The following is a 26,641-nucleotide window of genomic DNA, read 5'->3' on the forward strand; positions in this document are numbered from 1 at the left end:
GCAGGCTTTTGGCATCCTCCAGGTGGAGAATGTGATCTCTTCCCAGTGAGCCTCTTGGGAAAGGTGCTGCTCACTAAAGTGGGGTCATTGCCTGAATGAGAAGTTGCAGGGATTAGGGGAGATATATAAATAGTTAGAAGTCATGTCTTATTATAATCCAGTCCTAGAAAGCCAGGAAGTGTCATCACCTAAGGAAATGACCAGTTTCCTCAGAGTTTGGGTAGGAAATGGGAGCTGAACAATCCATATATGCTTCCTAAATATCATACAATTAAAAAAAGAGTCTTCCCCAGATAGAGTGGACAATCAATGGAATTTATATTGTGGAAATGTCCGGGACTCTAAGCCCTGGACTTCATAATAAAAAGGACTAACAAGTAGCGAGGAGAATTTTTACTAGTAAGAAAGGAAAGAATGTATTTTCTCACTTCCTCACATTTGGTTTGGCCAAATATGTTCAAGTTGTCAGGTCAGAGTTGGGCATTTCCAACTTCTTGGCCTCTTATCCAAAAAACTGGACATTGAGAGCTTGCTCCTGGCCCTTGCAATGTACTTGGCAGCCTACTTCCTTAGTTTGCATATAGTATGCACACACAACCCTCTCCAAGCAATACACCTAACAATGTCAGAAGCCCCTCGAACTTTCACTTGCATCTGACTACCTGTGCTTTCATCCCTGAATAATAACACAGACAGAACCCTGACCAATACACTTAATAACAGTCAAATCTATACACTTTCATAAAAGTGTATTCCCAATGAATCAAGTAAAACAGACGGACAATCTTACCTAAAATGGTTTTGAGTGCATGCACAGTAAGGCAAATCCATTATTTACCATCTTATACCTATGCATAGTTGGGTGTGATTTAAATGAAAGGCATATGGAAAGGACATGAACATTGGGAAAAATAAATATATGACCTAATTTATCATTCAAAATAAAGAATTTCCCTCACTTTGTTCTTCTAAATCTCCCTGGGACCTCCAAGAGTACTCTTACTTTTGGGGGCTTCTGTCAATCTGGGCAGCATATCCCTCTATAATCTATCACTGAGCTACAAATAAAATTATCTTGTTTATTTTGCAAATCTGTAGATGTGTTTATTCGATTCTTTTAATAAGAGGCCAAGAACCTGGAAACACCAAACCTAGGATTCAACCACCATCAATACTTTTTATGAAAAAGAAGGGCAACTATAAATTCCAGGGCTGTGGGGAACACTGTTCAGAAAGACCAAGATACCATCATACTCAAACAGAGCCTAATTTGTATAATTAATAATAATTAATTAGTTGGGATCAAATGACACATTACTTTTCTGTAGTCTATTTAACTTTAACATTTAGAACATTCCTTTTTAAATGATTCAGGCTGAGTGGCAGACTTTGTACTTGTAAATGAACATAAATATACTACCTAGCTCTCTAGAAAATATTTACATAGTAATAACATTAGAAACTGCATGAATAGATTTCCAATTTTAAAAAAATCAACTCAAATTTAAGACATTTCATAATATAATCTATGAACTACAACATCAGAATTGTCCGGAAAGTTTATTTTTAGAAAGATTCCTGGATTCCACCCAAAAGATTGGTACACTGTGTATGTGTATCTACAATACCATCATTTTAAACAATTTTCAAGTATATGTTGAGTGATGTTAGTCTTGGTTGCTGTACTCATCAGGGTGTTCTTGAATAACAGAAGTGATAGGATATATGCATATTAAATGAGAATTTATTAGATGGGTTTACTCAATATGGTCTGAGTATATACATATACATATGTATACATACATATACGGTCACAGCTATAAACATACCTCCAACACCATCTGTATCACACCAGAAAAAACAGTAGTTGCTCAGTCCATGAGGCTGGACCCTTCAGCAGTCTCAATATGGTACCAAAGGCCTGGAGGATTTCTAGAGAGCTTCTGATGTTCAGTCCGTGTTGAAAACCCAAAAAAGCAAAGGAATCAGCAGTAGCAGACATAGAGTGGATGAATGTGCCAGGAAAGGTGAATGCAAGTTGGCAAAAGCAAAACTTTTTTTCTTCCATGTCCTTTTATCTGGGATTTCACCAAAAGATGCCACCCACACTTAAAGGTATCTTCCCATTTCAAACAATATGATCTAGAAATATCTCAAGGAATGCTCAGTTCCAGACCCAGCCAGGCTGACAAACAGGATTAGGCATCACAGCTATCAACCTGACTTGGTCTTGAATTGACTAAGAGACAAGCCTCTGGGCAAGATTATTTCCTGAAAGGGTTAAGTCAGTAGAGAGAACTTCCCCAGAATGGACAATGCCTCCTAGTGGCAACCCAGATATAAGGAGGTCCCATGGAAACTGCTGTTTCTGTCTGCTCATTTTTAATCCTTGCTGATCAGTGTATCTCCTCTGTTGCTGATATGGCTCCTGCCATCTTACAATGATATTGGAAGCTAGCTTCTTTGGCCTTCCAATATAGACTGATGACCAGGAGCCTTCCAGGAATCCTCCAGGCCTTCAGCACCACACTGGGATGCTCAGGCATCAGCCTCATTGACTAAGCAGCTACCAGGTTCTCAGCCTCTCTAGTGTGTAAACATTATTGGACTACCCAACCAATATTGTGTAAACCAATCTAATAAAACCCTTAATAATATAGATTCATTCTATTAGTTCAGTTCCTCTAGAGAACTTTTTACTAGTTATGTACAAATTATATACACAATATTTTGAAAATCACAGCTATAAAACAATAAATTCTTATTATATATCTTAAGAACAAAAAGTTTCTGAGTTTAAGAACATACCTCCAATATATTTACTTATAAACAGTATGGATACATAAATATATATACTCTTCTACAAATACAAATATTAGTATATTAAATATAAAATGAAAATTAAAAAATGAGAAAATGGCCTCATATTTCAATATTTCCATCAGTTCCACAAAAATACAAGTAAGAATTGAGGATACTTTTCTAAGTTGGAAAAAAAAAACATTACGAAGAAAGAAGGATGAAGAATAAAATGACAGAAATGCAGAAATGTCAATTCAACAGCCAGAACTTTTCTAGAAGTTTACACTGCTTCAAAAAAAAAAAAAACAAAAAAAAACCAGGAACAGAAACATGCATTCCAGTATACTGAAGAAGCAACCAGGGAGCTTCAACAGAAGGTAATTCTGATCATCAAAAGGGAAGTACCACTGATAAACTGGACATACAAGCAACATCAGGAAAAGCCAATTGCAATATTTTAGGAGTCTACAATAATCAAAGACAGTAAAATTTGGCATAGTCTGACAAGTATCACCAAGTCTAACAAAAAAAAGCAGATATTGTTAGAATGATACCAGGACTAGACAACGCAAACAAGAATACAGCCAAAGTCATCAAAAATGTTACATAGGTTATATGAGCCTGATTCCAGTAAAGAAATGAGGAAATGAAGAGATATCCATATGTTTAGCTCCTCATTTAGGAAATATAATGAAATCCATTTAATAGGAAAGCAAGTGTGTTAATCACTGTGTTAAATGCCAGGGGACTACTGCAAACTAAATGTGTGATGAGGAGTACCAGCATCACTCCACTGTTTCTAATGACCACAGAGAGGCTCCATAATCTACAGTTAAATGACTGAGCATCCCTACAGGGCAATATTGAAGTATAAATGGTAACTCTCAACTTATTCCGGAACACTTCCTCTACTCTGGCAAAGTCATCTCAGGTTTTCAAGAACATGCTGCAATTATATAATGGGGAAAACTGAGTCAGTCTAAGGAGTTCCCTCTCCCGACATCTGTTGAGTAAAAAGCCAAAGGTGTGGCATACTTATATACAGTCTTATCTAGTGTATAATCCATAGTTTTCTCCTACCTGCCAAGTATTCATATGTCAGAATATGAGCAAGATTCCAGCACTTGGAGGAAGGGGAAAAGATCAGGAGTTCAAAGTCATCCACAGCTACATAGCAAGTATAAGGTCAGCCTGGACTACAAGAGACCCTGTCTCATACATATGCATCATATACATACACATGTCAGCAGGAGAAAGACTGGTACATACTTGAGGAATCTGGCATTTCTTGTTATAAATCCAGTAATTATAATATTGTAATTATGACAGTCATTTGGAAATCAAACTAATATTTTGGGGGCATTGACAGTTTAAAACTTTATATTTAAGAAAAACAAATCAAAGAAACTCAAAACTCATGAAAAAAATTATTTGAGAGCTCACCTTTCCACGACCAAGCTGACAGTTTGAGTGAGATCAGGATTTGTTGCCTGGAGACGTTTCCACAAAGACCATACAAATTCTTTGTCAGCCTTAAGGAAATAAAAAGCATTTTAAGTATGTTGTTTCTATTGATAAGAGATATTATGTTAAATTTAAATATGGAAAAACAACTATTTTACTGCTACTTCTATAATTATTCCAATGAATCCTTTAAAAGTACAGCAGGGAGAGACTGGAGATGGCTCCGTGGTTAAGAGCACTAGCTGCTGCTCTAGAGGACACACTTGAAGGCCCAGCATCCACATGGTGGCTTCCAACCACGTGTAATCCCAGTCCCAGGGAATCTGATGCCCTCTTTTTGCTTCCTTGAGCACTGAACACACATGATACACAAATATACAAGCAGGCAAAATACCCCCACACACAAAAGTCACTTTAAAAAAACTATTTAAGAGTATGGTAGGAAAGCCTTATTTTAAAAATTCCCCCATGGGATGGTGTTGATGATCACCTTTAATCCCAGCACTGCGGAGACAGAGGCAGGTGGATCTCTGTGAGTTCCTGGCCAGCCTGATCTACAGAGTGAGTGCCAGGACAGGCTCCAAAGCTACATAGAGAAACCCTGTCTCAAAAAAACAAACAAACAAACAAAAATATACTAATAGCCTACCCTCCAATACTGGTATTGTTGCCACTCATATTTTGTGATGCAAATTCTGAAACACCAAAATAAATGTAGATTTACTCTAAGAGGAAGAAACTGCCCTTCATCTGCAGCTCTGTCTTCCAGGTCCCTGAACCTCACAACCCCATGAAATAACTACCCCAGCTGCCTACACTTTCCTACCTCATTCACTCTGCATTTCTTTCAATAAGATTCCCTTCCTGGGGAAAAAAGCCTGAGGAGCCCTTACTCCTTTCTGAAAAGCTGTGGACAGTTGATGGCTTCACGGAACGGAACATTTTAAGGGTGTGGTCTCTGGAAGATCAACCATGCTACAATAGATGGGCCCACAGAGGAGCAGGAGCACATGGGCAGCAAAAATTGGGCTCAATGTGTTATTTTAAGAGAGTGAAGGAGAAAGAGAAGGAGAGACAGAAACATGGGGTGGGGAGGTAGGGTGGATCTAAGAGTTAAGGGGAGTAGGGAAATGAACATGATCAAATACATTGTATAAAATTCACAAAGAATCAATATTTTTTAAAAATGAAAAGGCAAAAAGGAAACCATCGATTGAAAGGAAATATTTATCAAAGATAAATCTAATACTTCTATCCAAAATATATCAAGAATTCTTAGAAAGCAGCCATTAAAACACAAGGTGATTCTAAAAGCAACAGAAACTCTAAACAGATAAATCGCCAAAGAAGGTTGCATGGAGCACATAACTTTCCCTCTATACCAACACATTAACATCTCCCGTCATCTTCTACCCTGCCTAATCCAATGGACAGTTTCAGACTTACTGGATATATCAGTTATAATTGATTCTGCTTAACAGGAATCACTTTGGGAGCTTTAAAAAAAATAATAATGACCCAAAGGCTCTGGTTCAAGCAGAACAAGGAAGTCAACCTAAGGATACAGGAGCATGATACTCTTGGAGAGGTGGGTGTGAGACAAGATGACATGCAGTTTTAGAGTTGGGGTTATTTGCCAAATCTAATGGAAATCTGTTGGAGAATTTTTGACCTGTGAATCTAAGAGCTTCTTGTAGAGACATGAACATGCCTTTGGGCATGGAATACCATCATCCAGGTCTTCACATAGATTATTCCCTCACTTGATTCTAGGTTTACTTAACTATCACCTCCTCAAAAGAAGCTGTCCTTGGCTGTTTATAACTAATGCTCAAGTCTATTAAACCATGGTCCTATTGCGTTTTTTATTAGGGTTTGGGAGACACACTTTCAATACGGTTTGTGTCAAGGACCACTTTTGGGAGTTGTTTCTTTCCTTCCACTGCGGGATCTTGGTATACAGCAGCACTCTTGCCCACTAAGTCATCTTGACAGCTTCCCTTGTTTGCTTTCTATTGCTGTGATAAAGACACTATAACCAAAAGAAACTTTGGCAAGGAAATGGTTTATTTGGCTTGCATATGTGATCACAGTCCATCATTAAGGGAGACAAGGAGGGCAGGAACCGGGAGGCAAGAACTGAAGCACAGGCTGTGTAGGAATGCTGCTTACTCGCTCACTCAGCCTGCTTTCCTATAAACCCAGGAACACTAGCCTAGGCTCTACCCACGGTGGTCTGGGCTCTCTTATATTGGGATTGATCAAGAACATTACTCTATTAGAATATAGCTTCTAACTATGTGAGGAACACAACTACAAGATGCATTCTCAAGTCTTTTTGGTGTTTTGTTTTGTTTTGTTTTTAATACCTGGACAAGGCTTCAACATAGCTAAATATATGGTAGTTACAAAATACAACTTAGTTCTCTGGGCAAATGTTCTAATTCCCAATACCATATGTTTTCAAAAAGTTTATCATTAAATTTAGTAATGAACATATATGTCTGTTACTTAAATGCCCTAATTAATTTTCAACTGAAACTGACTTATAGTTAATAAATGTTATTGGTTGCTCCAATAACCCCCTACACACACACACACACACACACACACACACACACACACACACACACTTTATAAATCCAACATCATTTTTTTCATTTGCTAGTCTATAAATGGTGATAAATGTGTATATACACATACTACCCTGCATTTTGTCACAAACAGGATATAGTCTTGAAAGACTTCATAAAAACAAATAGGCTGGAAGTAATCTCTATAAACAAATGAAATAAGGCATAAAAACTTCATGAAAATCCCTTTAAAATGTCTTAGGATAGTGCTCCATTTTGAAGTTACTCCCTTCAATTAACAAAATAGACAGCTTTCCACTCATTTATTCTGCCTTTCTTCTGCTGACCTAGAGACCACATGTGTTCCAGGGAGTTGAGATATAAAATGAGTTTCTTACTTGGGCTGTGATTTCTAACATTTTGATACTCTATATTCTCAGGTGCTGTGATGTATGGTTAATAATACGTAGAATTCACATAAAGAATCTAACTGTTTAACTTTGTTACAAAACAACTAGGAGTTTAATTATTTTTCCCTAGTCTCTCTAAGAGCAGGAATCTGGTCTGGCTATAATCTTGGTGATGAGGGATACTGCCAACCCCATTACTGGAATTTATTGTAATGTCTCTGATCATCTAACAGTATTAATATTATCAAATCTCAAGAAATGCCATTCTAAGCTAGTTAGGACCATTTCTATTTCTTACATCTGCCTCAAGTACTGCTATAATATCCTAGTCCAGGTATGCCCAAGGTAAAAAAGGCCAATGTCATACTGGGAGCCATATTTTTAAGGTTATAAAAGCGGGAGTAAAGTAATGGGAAACTGTAGAATAGTCGGGTAGTGTCTAGATTGTTTCTTTAACAAAAGCCTTTAGCATGAGCACACATCTTTAAATCCCCCAGGGTGAGGTTTACAATAGACAAAACACTTTAGTTCATGGCTATCTTTTATTTATCCCTTTGCTCTTTTGCCAGAGAATGGAAAATGAGAAAACAAAAAAGGGGCAGTCAGATAATTGCTCCCCAATTATTTAACCAAAGCTATATTCAAATTAAACAAGATTCTGTTGTTTTTAAAGCAAAGACCTATAAGATGGGTTGAGAGAACCCAACAGAGCATACTATAAGAGAATGAGCAAGGTTTTACTGATCTGAATTAATAATAATGCTCGAAAAGCTTATCTCTCTGTTGGCAGTTCCTAATCTCTTATAATAGTGATTGTATTTTTTTTTTTAAAAAAAAAGACCTGCAATTAACTGACCTCCTGGTTCCTAACTAAAGGTTCTGGCCAAATCTTAGCCCCATCCCAGCCCCCCCCCCAAAAAAAGTCCCTTGCACTAAAGGACAGGCAATCTTGCTTTAGTTTACACAAACCCTAAAAGTAATTTGGAAAGTAATTTGAGTGCAACTAAGTTAATAACTGCTTTCCTCTGCCAAGCTCACGTGAAAGTATTTGGTATTCGTGATCTATGGGATCCTTCTCAGTTAATAAATGAATGGGGAGCATTCTATGTGTGAACTCCCCAGTCCTGGGGCTTTCAAAAAACTGAGATTGTGTTTGGAACTGAAGTATAACAATGTAAGAACAAGGGTAAGTGTGGGTTTGACATTTAAAAGCGGGCTACTTCATGGGTGAAATTTTATTTTTTTGTGACACGCTCCTGTTTGTTCCAATTCATGAATGCGCTCCACTCATGGGCACTAGGTACTAGACACCACCAGGAACTTGGGCTTGGAAGAAGGCGCCTTTAGAAAGCATCTATCAAAAGGACACCCAGCTCTGCAGAGGGACAGCGCCTGTAGCCCAGGCGATGGGCAGAGCCTGCCTCCCAGGCGATGGCCGAGCCTGGCGTGGAGCCTGGAGGGCGCGTCCCGGGAGGGCTCCCTAGATGCCCGGGCCGCGGGCGAGAGCACGGGGCGGCGGCGGTGAACGGGAAGGCCGGCGGCCAGTCCTGATACCTGACACAGGGCTAGCTCCTCCTTTAGGCTGCTCAGCTCTTCCTCCAGCAGCTGCGTCCGAGTCGCCTTCGCCTCCGCAACGGAGAGGCCCTCTGGCCGCCAGGACCCCGAGGGCGCGCCGGCGACCGGAGCGATTGAGGCCTCGGTCCTCCCCGGCCCTCGCCGGCCCCCTGCCCCTTCTTCGGCCCTCCAGACTAAGTCGCTTTTATCCGCGAAGATCTCCCTCGCGGCGTCCGTCAGACCCGAGGCCTCGCTGCGCACGGCGTGCACCTCGGCTCCGTGCCCGGGGCATGGGGACCGGCGGCCCGACGGCCGTCCCGGGGGTGGAAGCAGCGGGGAGGACGGCGAGCGCGCCGCCATGGCCGCGGCGCCTAACGGGTCAAGTTCCCGCTTGAAAACTCCACCTTCGCTTCCCCATCCTGGAGGAGCCCGGCCTGCCGGTCTACGCATGCGCACAGCTTTTCCCGCCTCGTCCCGCGCTCGCAGCTACAAGCTGGCTTCCCGCGGGCGAGCCCCTGGCGCGGGCAGTCGAGCTGCGCGTGCGCGCCGGGGCGGATGAGGCTCGGCCAGCAAAGGCTCTGCTGGAGTCGCTTGAGTCCTGAGTCTGCATCGCCTGGGTTCCCCGCCCTCCTAAGGCCCTGGCCTCCACCGAGGGCCTGCTTACATCCCTCCTCTTCAAGCCTTCCTGCCAGCCCCAGCCCCCAGTGATCCCGAACTGTGAATTCCTCCTCCTCCCAAGGCTTCTGCCAACTCTTTTTTCACGTTTCATTGACCGCCCTCAAGTGTTAGTTACCCTGCTAATCTCTCCAACGCTGTTGTAAGCTCCTTGAGGATCAGGGGAATAGGTTTTAGAGTTAAGTGTTTTCTTCACACCCCTTGGCAACGCCGCCTTCCCTCCTTGCTGCTGACATCCAGCCCACTGAAGTCAAGGAGACACGGAAAGCCTTGTGCTGAGCTGGGACTATCGAGCAAGGCTTCCCACTTGAATTATGATCCTTCCTACACCGTTTGTCTTTTGTTTTGCAAGAGTCATGGTTTCCTTTGAGTCTTTCTGTCAATTTCTTTATCCCTTGGCTGGATATCAGAGCAAGTTTGTCCTACAAGGCCCAACAGTTTGGTGTCCTTGGACCCATCTAAAGTCAGCAGCAGAGTGTGATGAAAAAAAATGAGACCGACTTATTAACTTTCTCTTTTAGTCTCTGGCTTTTTCTTACTTGCTTTGTTATAAATTTCAAGTACGTAATAACCTTCCTTTATCCTTAAAACACCGCCTCGCTGTTGCTAAACTTACTAAAGGCATACACGCTGAGCTGAGCTTCACAGAAAGATAAAATTTCAGGAAAAAAAAAAAAACAGAATACTTGGAAGACATTTGAAATAGGTATTGGCCCCACTGTGAAGCAACCATTTTCAAATCATCTATGCTAGAATTTAGTCAGCATTCCAGAAAACTGCCTCTTGTCTTCTTTACCCTCCAAGGGGAAAACCTTATAAACTGTATTTAAGAATTATTTTTAAAGTACATGTAGGATTAGAGGCCATGATTCAGTCAATGAAGTGTTTGCTTCGAAAGCATGAGGACCTGAGTTCAATCCCCCAGAGCCCACTTTTTTTTTTTTTTAAGCCAGGCACCGTTATGTTGCTGTTGTAGAACATTTGTACATGATGTGAAGATGTGTTGCTGTAATTGGTGTAATAAAAAGCTGAACAGCCAATAGCTAGGCAGGAGAGATAGGTGAGACTTCCAGGCAGAGAAAGGTAGATGTCATAATTGAGGTGCAGAGGAGACACCATCAAGACACAAATGGACACAGAATGAGTCAGACACACACAATGGGAGAGAGGTAAAAGCCATGTGGTAAAAAATAGATTAATAAAAATATGGGTTAATTTAAGTAGTAAGAGCTAGAAGGCCAAGCCTAAGCTAATGGCCCAGCTTTCATAATTAATAAGTCTCCTTGTTGTCATTTGTGAGCTGGTGGCTGACAAAAAAAAAAAAAAAAAAAGCTTGCTACATGTTGACAGACCTGTAATACCAGAACTGACTAAGGAGAGACTAGAAGATCCTTGGTAAATGCTGGCCAGCCACTCTAGCTAAACCAGCAAGTTCCAAGTTCAGTGAGAGACTCTGTTTCAAAAACTGAAACAGAGAGTGACTGAAGGAGACACAGGACTTCAGGCCTCCACACTCACAAGTGCCTAATGCATACACATGAACACACATATGGACACACAAAAAAAGAAAAACGACATAAACTTGTCTTACAAATAGCTACCATATTGAACATTTAACATTTGCTTAGTCCAATGACGATTTTCAAATATAAATTCACTCAATTATTGTTTTATGTTAAATTAGATGTCATCAGAACTTAGTGAAGAAACTGAGACTTCAAAGGTCAATGTAATTTTTCTGACTTTCTGTGTTTTAAATCCATTTAACTCTAAAATTGATGTGTTTGATCTGTATGGATATTTGAAACAAAGCGTTCCATTCTGAAAATATATGAGATTTCACTGGGATTAGCACTGGGAATTCTAACTATAGTTCATAGGTTTGGCTTGCAGTAAATATGAGTGAATCATATTGGTTATTTATTTGTTCATTTCATTTGACCCTAGAAAGATTCTTTAAAAAATCAATGAAATCTATTAAGTTTTATATTCTGTTCAATTTTTCAACTCAATATTTCAATTGATAGATGACAGACAGATAGATAGACAGATAGATAATAGGTAGTTAGATGATAGATAGATGGATGATAAATAGATGATAGATAGGTGATAGATAAATAAATAGATACAGTATGTATTTACATAGATAGATGATAGATAGCTGCAAGTATGTTTGGACATATGCTTAACTTCTTGGGAGCATCTCTTTGAGCCCTTTGAACTTTGTTTTATTTTCTGGGTTTGGTATTGTTGATTTTGTTTGTTTGTCTTGAGATAGCGTCTCAGAATGTAGTTTCAAACTCATGGACATCTGGCATTAGTCTCCCAAGTGTTGGGTTTGAAGGCCTGAGCCATCATGCCTGACTATTTGACCGTTTTTTTTGTATTCATTATTTTTTTATTTAAATTAGTGACAAGCTTGCTTCACATGTAATCCCAGCTCCCTCTCCCTCCCCTCCTCCCCTGTCCCACACCACCCTACCAAGCCCCCACCACATACCCAACCTCTCCCCATGGAGGTTGAGGCCCTCCATGGGGGATCTCCAAAGTCTGTCATGTCATCCCAGGAAGGGCCCAGGCCCTCCCCCATGTGTATAGGCTGAGAGATCATTCCTCCATGTGAAATGGTCTCCCAAAGTCCATAGCTGCACCAGTGATAAATACTGATGTACTACCCAAGGCCCCATAGATTGCCAAGGCCTCCTCACTGACACCCACATTCAAGGAGTCTGGATCAGTCTCATGCTGGTGTCTCAGCCATCAGTCTGGGGTCCATGAGCTCCCCCTTGTTCAGGTCAGATGTTTCTGAGGTTTTCACCAGCCTAGTCTTGACCCCTTTGCTCATCACTCCTCTATCTCTCTCTCTCTGCAACTTGGTTCCAGGAGTTCAGTTCAGTGTTTAGGTGATTGGGTTACCTCCCTCAGAATGGTTTCTTCTAGTGCCATCTATTTGCCTGCGAATTTCAAGATTCCATTGGTTTTTTGTTTGTTTGTTTGTTTTCTGCTGAGTAGTACTCCATTGTGTAAATGTACCACATTTTCTCTATCCACTCTTCAGTTGAGGGGCATCTAGGTTGCATCCAGGGGCTATTACAATATTACATAGTTGAACAGATGTCCTTGTTGTATGAATGTGCATCTTTTGGGTATATGCCTAAGAGTGGAATTGCTGGATCTTGTGGTAGACTCATTCCCATTTTCTTGAGGAATCTCCATACTGATTTCCAAAGTGGCTGTACAAGTTGGCACTTCCACCAGTAGTGGAGGAGTGTTCCCCTTTCTCCACATCCTCACCAGCATAAACTGCCATTGGTGTTTTTGATTTTAGCCATTCTGAAAGGAGTCAGTTGGTGTCTCAGAGTTGTTTTGATTTGCATTTCCCTGATGGCTAAGGATGTTGAGCACTTTCTTAAGTGTCTTTCAGCCATTTTAGATTGAGAATTCTCTATTTAGTTCTGTACCCCATTTTTAATTGAATTATTTGGTGTTTTGGAGACTAGCTTCTTGAGTTTTTTGTATATTTTGGAGATCATCCCTCTGTCAGATGTGGGGTTGATGAATATCTTTTCCCATTCTGTGGGCTGCCGTTTTATCTTGTTGACTGTGTCCTTTGCCTTGAAGAAAATTCTCCGATTCAGGAGGTCCCATTTATTAATTGTCAATCTCAATGTCTGCGCTACTAGTGTTATGTTCAGGAGGTAGTCTCCTGTACAAATTTGTGCAAGAGTACTTCCCATTTTCTCTTCTAAGAAGTTCAATGTGGCTGGATTTATGTTGCAATCTTTGATCCATTTGGACTTAAGTTTGGTGATAGATATGGATGATCTGTGGTCTTCTACATGCCAGCGTCCAGTTATGACAGCAACATTTGTTGAACATGCTTTCCTTTTTTGATCACATAGTTTTAGCTTCTTTCTCAAAGATCAGGTGTTCATATGTGTGTGAGTTGACATCACTGCCTTTGATTCAATTCCATTGGTCTACATGTCTATTTTTGTGCCAATACCAAGGTGTTTTCGTTACTATAGCTCTATAGTATAGCTTGAAGTCAGAAATGGTGATGCCTCCAGAAGTTCCTGTACTGTACAGGGTTCTTTAGGATATCCTGGGGGTTTTTTTTCCATATAAAGTTGAGAATTGTTCTTTCAAGGTCTGTGAAGAATTGTGCTGGGATTTTGAGAGAAATTGCATTGAATCTGTACATGGCTTTTTGGTAAGATTGCCATTTTAAATATGTTGATCCTAGCTATCCAAGAGCATGGGAGATTTTTCCATTTTCTGGTATCTTCTTTAATTTATTTTTTTAATGACTCAAAGTTCTTATCATACAGGTCTTTCACCTGTTTGGTTAGAGTTACTCCAAGATATTTTATGTTGTTTGTGTCAATTGTAAAGGGTGATGTTTCTCTGATTTCTTTCTCAGCACATTTATTGTCTATATATAGTAGGGCTGCTGAAACCATCTGGCCCTGGACATTTTGGGTTGGAAGACTTTTGATGACTGCTTCCATTTCGTTATGGGTTATAGGTATATTTAAATGTTTATCTGTTCTTAATTTAATTTTGGTAAGTGATATCTATCCAGAAAATTGTCCATTTCCTTTAAGTTTTCCAATTTTATGGAGTACAGGTTTTCAAAGTATGACCTGATGATTCTCTGGATTTCCCCAGTATCTGTTGTTTAGTCCCCCTTTTCATTTCTGATTTTTTTAATTTGCATGTTCTCTCTCTGCCTTTTGGTTAGCTTGGATAAACGTTTGTCTATCTTGTTGATTTTCTCAAAGAACCAACTCTTTGTTTCATTGATTCTTTGTATTGTTTTCTTTGTTTCTACTTTATTGATTTCAGCCCTCAATTTGATTATTTCCTGGTGTCTACTCCTCCTGGGTGAGTTTACCTCTTTTTGTTCTAGAGCTTTCAGGTGTCCTATTAATTCTCTAGTGTGGCTATTCTCTAGTTTCTTCATGTGGGCACTTAGTGCTATGAACTATCCTCTTAGAACTGCTTTCAGAGTGTCCCATAGGTTTGGGTATGTTGTGCCTTCATTTTCATTGAATTCTAGGAAGTCGTTGATTTCTTTATTTCTTCCTTTATCTAGGAGTGATGCAATTGAGCATTGTTCAATTTCCATGAGTTTGTGGGGTTTCTGCAATTTGTGTTGTTGTTGAATTCTAATTTTAAGCCATGGCAGTCCAATAAGATACAGGGGGTTATTCCATTATTTTATCTTTTGAGGTTTGCTTTATTGCCCACTATGTGGTCAATTTTAGAGAAGGTTCCATGTGGTGCTGAGAAGAATGTATATTCTTTTGTGTTTGGATGGAATATTCTATAGATGTCTATTAAACCCAATTGGGTCATAACTTCTCTTAGTTCCTTTGTTTCTTTGTTAAATTTCTGTCTGGTAGTCCTGTCCAATGCTGAGAGTGGGGTGTTAAAATCTCCCAGTATAAGTGTGTGGGGTTTAATGTGTGATTTGAGATTTGGTAATGTTTCTTTTATGAATGAGAGTGCCTTTGTATTTGGGGCATAGATGTTCAGAATTGAAACTTCATCCTGATGGATTTTTCCTGTGATTAATATGAAATGACCTTCTTTATCTCTTTTGACTGATTTTAGTTTGAAGTCTATTGTTAGATAATTGGATAGCTACACCTGCTTGCTTCCTAGGGCCATTTGATTGGAAAATCTTTTCCCAACCCTTAATTCTGAGGTAACATCTGTCTTTGAAAGTGAGGTGTGTTTCTTGTATGCAGCAGAAGGATGGATTCCTCCTTTGTATCCATTCTGTTAGCCTGTGTCTTTTTATAGGTGAGTTAAGACCATTGATATTGATGGATATTAATGACCATTGATTGTTGATTCTTGTTTGTTTTGTGTTCATTTTTAGTGGTGGTATTGTGTGTGAGATTTTCCCCTACTTCTGGCTTTTGGTAAAGTGAGATTATCTAGTGCCTGTGTTTTTGTGAGTGTAGTTAACTTCCTTGGGTTGGAGTTTTCCCTCCAGAAGTTTCTGTAGGGCTGGATTTGTATTGTGTAAGGTTTTGTCATGGAATATCTTGCTTTCTCCATCTATAGTGATTGAGAGTTTTGCTAGGTATAGTAGTCTGGGCTGAAATCTGTGGTCTCTTAGCATTTGTAGAATGTCTATACATGACCTACTGGCTTTCAGAGTTTCCATGGAGAAGTTGGGTGTAATTCTGATAGATCTGCCTTTATATCTTATTTGGCCTTTTTCCTTTGCTGCTCTTAATATTCTTCCTTCATCCTGTATGTTTGGTGTTTTGATTATTATGTGGCCAGAGGACTTATTTTTTGGTCCAGTCTATTTGGTGTTCAGTAAGCTTCTTGTACTTTCATGGGAGTGTCCTTCAAGTTGGGAAAATTTTCTTCTATGATTTTGTTGAATATATTTTCTGCACCTTTGAGCTGGGCTTCTTCACCTATTCCTATACCTATTATCCTAGGTTTGGTTTTGCAAGGTGTCCCATATTTCCTGGATATTTTGTGTTAAGGATTTGTTGGACTTAAGATTGTCTTTGGTCAATGAATCTATTTCCTTTAGTTTATCTTCAGCGCCTGAGATTCTGTCTTCAATCTCTTGTATTATGTTGTTTATGCTTTCATCTGTGGTTCCTGATTGTTTACTCAACTTTTCTATTTCCAGCATTTCCTCAGATTGTGTTTTCTTTATTGCCTCTATTTTAGTTTTCAGGTCTTGAACTATCTGAATTGTTTCCTTCATCTGTTTGTTTATTCTTGGCTTTCTTTGCTTTCTTTAACAGATTTGTTGATTTCTTGAATATTTTGGTTTGTTTTTTCTTCCCTTTTCATGAGGGTGTTTTTAAGGTCATTCTCTTTCTGCTTCATCCTTGTTGGGATGTTCAGGTCTTGCTGGTGTAGAGTCCCTAGACTCTGGTGGTATTATATAAGTCTTTCTGTTGTTGGATAATTTCTTATGCTGTTGTCGTCCCATCTTTTCTACCAGTAGATATGGGTGGGGTCTCCCCTTCTCCTCTCAACTGGAGAGTGAAGGGGCAAGACATCAGAATGGCTGCCGATGAAACTGGCTGCTTTGTTCTGCCTCCAAGTCCCTCTGTCTATTTGACCATTTTTTATTAGAATGTTTTGTTATTGTTGTTATTTGTGATGCTATTGCATTTCCTGGCAATCTTTTTAGGAAGTCATGTGTATTTTTAGAAGGATATATAGACCTCTCCTACTGGTTATTTGCTAAAACAAAGGAAATATGTAAAATGCTCAATATATTCATATGTGTCTCAGAAAGACACATTAAAAAGCTGCCCTACTGCCTGAATAAATATGGCCAAAGCAGTCTACAGTGTTTATCTATTCAATTATGTATTCAAACAATTAAAAGTGATGATATCTGTTCTTCACCACAATAAATCCTGTGATGTTGAATTACATTGGACTAGACACATGTATAGTTCTCTTCACATCTCGGTCTCCATGGGACAGCTGAAATTGGAGGGAAGTAGAAATTTGAACAGTTTCAATAAACTTTCTGTTTAATTTTTTTGTCTTGCCAATTTAGTGTCATATTTATTTGTCTTTATAAATTTAATATAATTTAACTTAATCATTTCATAAGATATATCTTCCTTCCTTTCTTTCTTCCTTCCTTTCTCTCTTTTAGATAGGGTCTCATCATGTAGCCCTGGCTAGTCCAGAACTCAATATGTAGACCAGGCTGGCCCTGAGCTTGTAGCTATACGTCTGTCTTTGCTACCAAGTATGTGGTCAACTTTAGAGGTGTGTTTCTTGTATGCAACAGAAGAATGGATCTTGTTTTCATATCTATTCTGTTAGTCTGTGTCTTTTTATAGGGTAATTGAGACATTTGATATTAAGAGATATTAATGACCAATGATTGTTAATTCCTGTTATTTTGGAGTGGTAGTGTTTGTGAGTTTTCTTTCTTTGGAGTTTGCTGGTGTGAGGTTGTCTGTTGCCTGTGTTTTTGTGTGTGGAGCTAACTTCCTTGGGTTGGAGTTTTCCTTCTAGTACTTTCTGTAAGGCTGGATTTGAGGATAGATATTGTTTAAATCTGGTTTTGTATGGAATATCTTGTTTTCTCATTCTACGATGGTTGAAAGATTTGCTGGGTACAGTAGTTGGGGCTGGCATCAGTGCTTTCTTAGTGTCTGTAGCATAACTTAGCGTTTCCATTGAGAAGTTGTGTGTAATTCTGACAGGTCTGCCTTTGTATGTTACTTGGCCTTTTTCCTTTACAGTTCTTAATATTCTTTCTTTATTCTGAATGTTTAGCATTTTGATTATTATATGGAGAAGGATTTTTTTTTTGGTCCAGTCTATTTGGTGTCCTGCAAGCTTCTTGTACCTTCATAGGTGTATCCTTCTTTAAGGTTGCAAAAATTTTCTTCTATTATTTTGTTGAATTATTTTCTGTGCCTTTGAACAGGAGTTCTTCTCCTTCTTCTATCCCTGTTATTCTTAGGTTTGGTCTTCTCATGGTGTCTCAGATTTCCTGGATGTTTTGTGTTAAGGAAATTATTGGATTTAACATTTCCTTTGACCAGTGAATCTATTTCCTCTATCATATGTTCAACTCCTGAGATTATCTCTTCTATCTCTTGCATTCTGTTGGTTATGTTTGCATCTGTAGTTCCTGTTCATTTACCCAGATTTTCCATTTCCAGAATTCCCTAGGATTGTGTTTTCTTTATTGCCTCTATTTCAATTTTCAAGTCTTGAACTGTTTGAACTGTTTCCTTCACCTCTTTAATTGTTTTTTCTTTGCTTTCTTGACTTTCTTTAAGAGATTTATTGATTTCTTTCAATTTTTAGTTTGTCTATTCTTCAATTCCTTTAAGTGAGTTTTTCATTTCCTCTTTAAGGGTCTCTAGCATCTTCATAAAGTTACTTATGGGTCATTTTCTTCTGTTTCTTCTGGGTTAGGATGTTCAGGTCTTCCTGTTGTAGGACTACTAGATTATGGTGTTGCCATATTGCTCTTTAGGTTGTTGAATGTATTCTTGCATTGGTACCTACCCATCTCTTCATCCAATTGGTGGAGGTTCTTGGTCCAATACTTGCATTCAGTGTCTGTGTCTCAGGGAGCTGCCCTTGGTTCACTCTGTGCAGTCACTGTCAGTGCCTCTGGAAGCTACTGGGGTCTCTGGGAATGAGTGATTGAGTTTGGGAGCAGAGTGGGTTTTGTAGATTACTGGTTCCACTGGGGTGGTGCTGGTGCAGCCTGCCTGCAGGAGGCTTGCCTGCTAATTGGCTAGTTCACCTGAGGTGGGCAGAGGAGGGGCCCAGGAGGGACCTAGGGCCTAGAAACTGGGCTTTCCAGCTTCGGGGAATGGTCATTCACCTCATTGGTCCCCTCTGTGCAGTAGTAGTCTGACCAGTCTGCCTTTGCCTCTGGAATGCTGGGATTAAAGGTGTGCACCATCATACCAAGTGAAAATTTTTATAATTTCTTAGTGTTTGTCATATCTTTAAAATGTAAATCAAAAGTCCCTTGCTTCGAATATAGTGAGCATTGTAAGAGAGATGCAAACTAGCATGTGCTGAACACCTCAGTAGCATACTGTGCCAACCTCATGTTGACAAAGCACAAACCATGGAGTTAATAACAATAAGTCAAAACAGCTCTTCTACATTTGCAACTGTCTTTCTTGCACAAATAAAACCTGTCTGGAGGTCAGAGAATGGAGTTTGCCACTAGCTAACCATACAGCCCCACTGTCTCAGTTGGTAGAGCATGAGACTCTTAATCTCAGGGTCATGGGTCCATGCTGCATGTTGGGTGCCATTTTGTTGCTGGCGGTTTTTCTTGTCCCACCACAAAACCATTATAATTTTGTTTGTGCAATTTCTGATAAGTCCTGAGATTATATGAACAATTCCATTCACCCCATAAAAGTCTTTTAAAGTACTTTAAAAGCCATGGCCCAATAGCAACAGAATTTCATGTTGCTTTTTATCTCCAAAGACTGAATGCTTACAAACTGTTCAAATAGGATTTTTTCCTAATTGGAGGAATTTTCTAAAATTATGTCCACTGAATCCCCACTATCAGGGTGGATACTATTCTGGGTGGAGGATAATATGTGTACTTTGCATTTGAATAACATTTAGCAGAATACTTTGTCAACAGTGTTCAGAATACAATCCCAGGTTCCCTGAGAAAGTTAACCAATTCTACTATACAGAGTCATGTGATTTTCACTTTTCATTTTAACACAGAAGGAAGTGTCACCCTCCTTTCACTGCCTTCTAATCCATATTTGCAGTTCTTCTTCCCTAATACACAGAATGGTAAACCATGATCCTGGGTACTATATCTGAATATTCTTTGGCCCTATGGCGACATTGCAAAAGTAGTCCATCATTCTATCTATATGACTATTCTGGTTTTAACCAAAACATGAAAGCCTTACTCCACTACCACAGTTTTGGTTTGATATTTCTTTCTTCATTGTGTTTGACTATTTTGCCTATATAATAGAGTCCCAATCTCTAACTTTCTCTCTCTCTCTCTCTCTCTCTCTCTCTCTCTCTCTCTCTCTCTCTCTCACACACACACACACACACACACACACACACACACACACACATACACTTTTCTGTTTGAAAGTGAGTATGATGGGCACTAAGTAATTATTACTCCTTTACCCAAAGAAGGAGGCTTCTATAAGATAATCGCACTATTACCTGAACCAATAGAGCAACTGAGAACCAAATCTTCCACACATGGGTTTGGGTCCATTCATATTCAAACCACAACATTCCCTCCTGGTGCTCAAAGGTTTATGCCCACCCCATAATGCAAAATTTATTCATGCTCAAGAGTCTTCAAAGTCTTATTTCTAACATTGTAAAAATCAAACAAACCAGTAAGTACAAATTGAAACTCTTCTTGAGGCTTTATCTTTTGGATGTGAACCCCTGCAAAATAAGAAGCAAACTTGTTGGCAGAGTGTAAGTATTGCCACTCAAAAAGGTAAGACCGGGGGACTAGAAAGGAGAAGTGGGAACAAAGAAAGACCCAGCAGGTAAACATTGACTCCATGTCTGTCATCCCAGGCATATCACATCATGATTTGAGTTCCAACTCCTTGGGCAGGTTTATCCCTCTAGGCTCAATATTCATAGCCCACATGGGCTATTGGGCTAGCACCATTGCTGCCAGTGGCTCTCCTTATCTCATATTCCATATTACTGGCATTTTACCTGTCTCCTGCCCTAAGCCTTCCTTTGAAATCTTTATGAATACTGTCATCACCTATTAACTCTTACCTATAAAACCAGAGTTCGATGGACAACTTGAGCATTGACCTCTGAGGGGCTACATGACCAAGAACAATAAACCCTAGGTAAACAGTTCCCTAAATGGCCCTACACAAATGGGTCCACTCAAAAGTTTTTTCTTCTCAAGGAAAAGTCTTTCAAATGCATTTATTTTTTCATACCATCAAGCAAATGATGGATGAACAATAAGTAGTCTAGCCAGGTCCTACAACATCCTAAAGTCATCTTCCTTTTTATCCCAATGAAGAGTACTTGGTTTCTTTCTAATGGAAACTCTCTTCAGAAATTATGCCTTCTTTAGTCCAAATTTTACATTTTTAACTAAGTTGCAAATTTTTCAGGTCTTCCTGCTCTGCCTATTGCTCTCTGTTTTCACTGTAACTGTTGTAAATGTAGCTAGCAAGAAAGTTTGTCAGATACTAAATGCTAGGGTGTCTTGAAATTGTCTGGACCAATTAGCCTGTATAATTTAAATCCAGTGTCACACAAAATCTTATGTACATAGTTTTTTGGCTGAATGGAGTGTGTACAGACTTTGTAAATCCAAACAGTCTTCATTCAAGTCTGTAATATCTTGAGCATAGCCTTTCCCATCTACATCGATAGCTATTCTGAGAGCACACCAGAATCTCCCACTAAAGTCTACTTTGAGCATTCTAAGGTTTCTCTGACCCAATTCCCCAAGCTTCCTTTACAAAGCAGTCCTAAAAGCTTAGAAACCCACGTGGTCAGGATTAGTTACAGCGAGTGCTCTGCTCTCAGTATTCATTCTCTGCTCTTATCACCTTGACACCATGCCTGACAAGAACAACTTGAAAGGAAGACAGGCTTATTATGCATGCACATATGTGCGTGTTCGTGTGGATACAGGCACACTTTTGTGGGCAGGTTCACATGCACGTATGCATGCATGGGGAGGGCAGAAGACAACTTCAGGTATTATTCCTCAGACACCATTCATCTGTTGGCCTAGAACTAACCAAGAAGAATGGACTGGCTGGCCAGTGAGCCCCAGGAATCTGCCTTTCTCCACCCCCTCACCTCTGACATTAGAAGAGCACACCACCATGCCCAGATTTTTAAAAATGTTTCTTTATTTAAAATTTTTTGCACAATACCTTTTGATCATGTTTCTCCCACCACCACCCCCAACTCATCCAAGAACTTCCCCACATCCCTTCTTACCCAACATCATGTCCTTTCTGTCTCTCTTTTTTTTAAATGTAGGTTTGGGGGATCAGACTCACATCATTACATTCTCATGGCAAGCACTTTCATGACTAAGCTGTTTTCCCTGCTCCATCACTGTTTCTTGATATCCTAAATGTTATAGATCCCAAGGTAAGGTTTTCAATTTGCATCTGCATCTGCTTTCTATTTTGCATCTTTATAATCATTTTTAAATTTCACATATGTGTACTTTTGAAATACCTATAAAGTAGATTGTAAGCTCTTAAAAGAAAGAATATCTCTATATTTTTCTGTATCTCCATTACATCTGTCATAATGTTCAGCCACAGGAAGCCATTGATATATATCTGTCATTCAGCTTTCTATAAGCCACAGAAGTTCTTTTCCATGTCTTCAGCAGTTCCAGGCACTCATCAGGGTAGTTAATTATACCTTATTTTAGTGGACAGTTCCTTTGCAATGTGTAGAGAACATTCTTATGGAGGACAGGATATTGAAATAAATAACTAAATGGATCGCCTAATGTAACTAGTGCTGGGAATACAATGGTTTGGCTGTTGGATGTCCTCAAATGTCTGTATGTTAGAGGCTTAGTCCTTCAGATGACAGTGATATTATGGTGAATCCTTAAGAGGTAGTGGAAGGCCTTAAACCCTTTGGGCTCCTGTATTCAAAAGGTACTATGGCACCTAAGTCTCTAGCTTCTTGTCATGGTGTGATTATGTCCTCCAGTGACAGCTATCCATCATGATGTGACAGAGGCAAGATCACATTCACCAAACCACTGAATCTCCAAACTAAATAAATCCATTTTCTTATCATTTTAGCCTCATTCAGATATTTTATTATATGACAATAAATTTAGTGTGCAGACAAATATCTGGAAGACTGTCAGAAAGCAAGGAAAGTGTGTTGTGAACATGCAACAAAGGCTTATAGGGGAAATGTAAATGTTGTGGTGCTTGATAGGTTGGGAGAGCTGAAATCCACGAAAACTATGTCTCAGAAAATGTCTGCTATCCTAGAATATCAAAGGAGCCCAAATATCCACATGACAAGTGTATTAGTCAGGGTTCTTGTGGTGGTTTGAATGAGAATGCCCACCCCAGTAGGTTCATGTTGGAGTACTTTGTCCCTGTGGGTGGAACTGTTTGGGCAGGTTAGGAGATGTGGCCTTGTTGGAGGAGGTATGTCACTAGGAATGGGCTTTGAGGGTTCAAAAGCCCACGCCATTCCTGGTTAGCTCTCTCTTTGTCCCATACTTATGGTTCAAGACGTGAGCCCTCAGCTACTGCTCTCAGTCTTGTTCTGCATCGAGGATCCTGTAGCAGCTTTATAAGAATGCCTGCCTAATGCCATGCTCTCCAATATGTTGGCCATGGACTCAAATCCTTCTGGAACCATTTCTGTGCCCAAATTCTGAACCCCCAAATCACCAAGAGACCAGTTCTGATGCAAAAGCATACAGTCTCTTATTGGTTAACAAGTTAACTGTATTAACTCGGGCCCTCCATCTATCTGTTCAATGGCAGAGTGAGAATAGCCCTAAAGGAGCCTTGAAGCAGGGAATTTATTGGGTTGAACAAAGGGAGTGTCTAGGGGTATGCAACAGTCTCAGAACTGGTGAACTTCTGGACATGTACAACCTGTCCTGAGTTGATTGGTCAACTGGTTGCTATAGCCTTTAGGCTCTCCCAGAGTGGTTGCTATGCTCTGCATGCCACTGTTATGCCATTGTTACCATAAAGCACATCCAGAGCCTGTCAGCTAACTTCTGATTGGTTCCTTGCCACATGGAGGGTATCTTGCTTCCTAATGACTAGGGCAGGTCCAGCAAGGTCAGTGATGAGTCAGAGGCCTACTTCTGCCACAACATATAGCGGACACTAGAAGTTCAGGCTGACTCTCATTACTCAAGACCTGTTTGGGGACAGTGGCTAAGCAATGCAATGTAAAAGACAGGCCTGTGAGCTTCCAAGTTAAAGTACGATTGTACTTGGTACAGCATGCACCACAGAGAGAGCAACTGGAGACTGTGCAGAGTTCCACCTGGAGGAGTTCCACTGTCACCACAGGTAACAAAGCTGCATGCACAATGAAAGCTAGAAACTGGAAACTTTAAAATCCTAAGGAGATTCAAAAGTCTACTAGAATGGTTATAGACTCACTGCTAATCCTTGGGCACTGTAAAACAACAGGACACAGGACACATCTGAAATTGAGTTGAGCTGATGGAAACTTGAATGTTTATTTTTTTTATTTTAAGAATAAATGATATTATTGTACCCCCAAACTAGTGGAGGTGCTTTTCGGTAAATGAATAAACTCAAAAATTATACTATTAACACATTTTTTTCTATGAAAGCAGTGTGAGGAAATGACAGGTAAAAATATGGTAAGATTTTAGGGGCTGGAGAGAAGACTCCATCATTAATAACACTAGCTATTCTGCCAGAGGACCTGTATTCAAGTCCCAGATCCCACACAGTAGCTCATAACTGTATCTCCAGTTCCAGAGGATCCGAATTCCTCTTCTGTCCTCTGCTGGCAACAGGCAAAGTGGTACATGGATATACATATAGGAAAACCTTATACACATAAAAAATAAAACTATAAAGTATATTAAAGAAGTAAAATTTTATATGTGAACTTGAAGAATGGTTTCATCAGTTATAAATTATTTAATATAGGAAAATATTACCCTACCTTTAATAGCTGGGTTGTGGTGCACACCTTTAATCCCAGCACTGGGAGGCAGAGGTAGGCAGATGTCTGTGAGTTGCTGGCCAGCCTGGTCTACAGAGTGAGTTCCAAGACATTTAGGGATATACACAGAGAAACCTTGTTTCAGAAAAAAATAAACTTCATGGAAATGTGGATTAAGGGAAACAATGTACAGAACCTGTCCGTGTTTCATTATAAATGTTCCATAAACAATAACTACATAGTTAATTCTTTGTAAACATTAGTAAACCATTATTTAAATGTACTTTATTAAATTTACCTCATTGTTAAATTATTTTCATGTCTGTTCTTCTTACTTTAGACTAGCTAAAATTTTGATACAAATGCAATTCTTTATGTTCTTATACAGATATATTGTTACATTTTTATATAACTTCAACTGTAGATTACATTAATCTCCCTTTCCAGAACTTGTTATCCCACCCCTCAAACTGCAATTACACTTTAGATACTTTGTATGCCATAATCTAATCTTTTGAATTAAACAGAGGTTGGTCTTCCTTGAAAATACTCACCACATCTTTTATATTAGAAATAAATGAGTTAATAAATATACACTCATCTACTTAAAGATATACCTAAGCATAAATCACACTGAAATATTGGTTACTTTTTCTTTTTGTGTATTACTCTTTAGAAATGTTAAACACTTGTGTGCACCCACTCACACAATACTACACACACACACACACACACACACACACACACACACACACACACACTTCTCCATATTATAATTTCTCTGTGAACCAGGTTCCTGTCCTTTTCAATGAGCAACTGGGGACTTTTTGTTTCTTTTGAGCCAAAAATCTCCAACATTATTGAACATGAACTAACCTGTATTTATAAGTGTTTCAAAAACAATGAGTCACTCATAATTGAAGGTCTACTATGTCCCAGTGCCTGGCATTCTTCTAGGTGCTAGGGAAACAGCAATGGACACAGTATGATCTATAACCTTGTGTAGCCTGTGTTCCAGAAGCCCTTTATCCAAACTCTTAACCCAGGAATTTAGAAACAAAGAGGCAGAGAGATAAAGATCATCCTTCAGTATGATAGCCTTTGGAAAGAAATCTATACTATCCTTCAACCATTCATTATGTAAGAAAGAAACCCTCCATCCAATCATCTGTCCCGCGAGATCGTCTTGCCGGCAAGAACAACACAGGACACTCGGATCCTTCTGCAGTAAAGCTTTTATGCGTCTTGAGAGAGAGAGTATAAGCTTACAAAAGCGGAGACCCCAAGCCAAGAATCCCGTCCCCTAATAAAGGCTCACAAACTCTGAGCGATGCGTGTACAGCTGGGATAGGTGGATGACTCGTCACCCTGTATGACGCCATGGAATAGGCGGGGCTAAGCAGTGGAAAAGCACTGGGCACATGCATACCAACGTTGTTTACTTGATCCGGCAGCGGATGTCAGCGCCATCTTGTAATGGCGAATGTGAGTGCGGCTCCTCACAATCATCAAACTATGGAAGTCAAAAACAGTTAAGAGTCTTTCCATTCACCCCATACATCTGTCTCTTAATACTAACCCTTCTGTCCATTTGCATTGGACTTGCCATGCTTCATTTATTCTCACACATTAGTATAATAATAGCCTCTTACCTGGCTTCACCCAACTGTGTGGCTACAGCCAGTCCTTGCTTGAGAAGGCACCACTCTCTCAGCATGGAACTCTGCTATTTAGGTCTGTCAGTGGTTTCTTATTGTTGTCATTTAAATAAAACCCAAACTGTTTAAGCTAGTATGTCAAGCCTGCTATCTGACCCAAAACTGGGTTTTAAAATTATGAATGTGAGACATCCTATGTTCCAACCAAAATAAACAGTCGGCTCTCCAACTCTACCTTCCACCACAAAGCCATTGCTTCTGATCCAGAGGCTTTAGTTTCTTCTTTCTGGAATTTCTTCCTTTC

At 39.6% G+C, this 26,641-nt stretch overlaps 1 protein-coding gene across 4 annotated transcripts in view; it reads right to left on the bottom strand.

Moving 5' to 3' along the window:
• Nucleotides 1–9,244, bottom strand: part of LOC100755760 (centlein) — a 279,351-nt gene extending 270,107 nt beyond the window's left edge. For 3 of the 4 annotated variants that reach the window (XM_027400366.2, XM_027400364.2, XM_027400363.2), the window contains exons 1-2: nt 8,804–9,243; nt 4,246–4,334 (exon numbers count right to left, since the gene is read on the bottom strand). In XM_027400366.2, the coding sequence (XP_027256167.2) occupies nt 4,246–4,334; nt 8,804–9,163 (449 nt within the window). In that variant the 5' untranslated portion in view covers nt 9,164–9,243. Of the gene's footprint in view, nt 1–4,245; nt 4,335–8,803 lie in introns of all 4 variants that reach the window. The other variant, XM_027400365.2, reaches the window with a different exon arrangement.
• Between the last annotated feature and the right edge of the window lie 17,397 nt (nt 9,245–26,641).

The sequence above is a fragment of the Cricetulus griseus genome, chromosome 2 (genome assembly GCF_003668045.3).
Source record: "Cricetulus griseus strain 17A/GY chromosome 2, alternate assembly CriGri-PICRH-1.0, whole genome shotgun sequence".
Classification (NCBI taxonomy): Eukaryota; Metazoa; Chordata; class Mammalia; order Rodentia; family Cricetidae; genus Cricetulus; species Cricetulus griseus.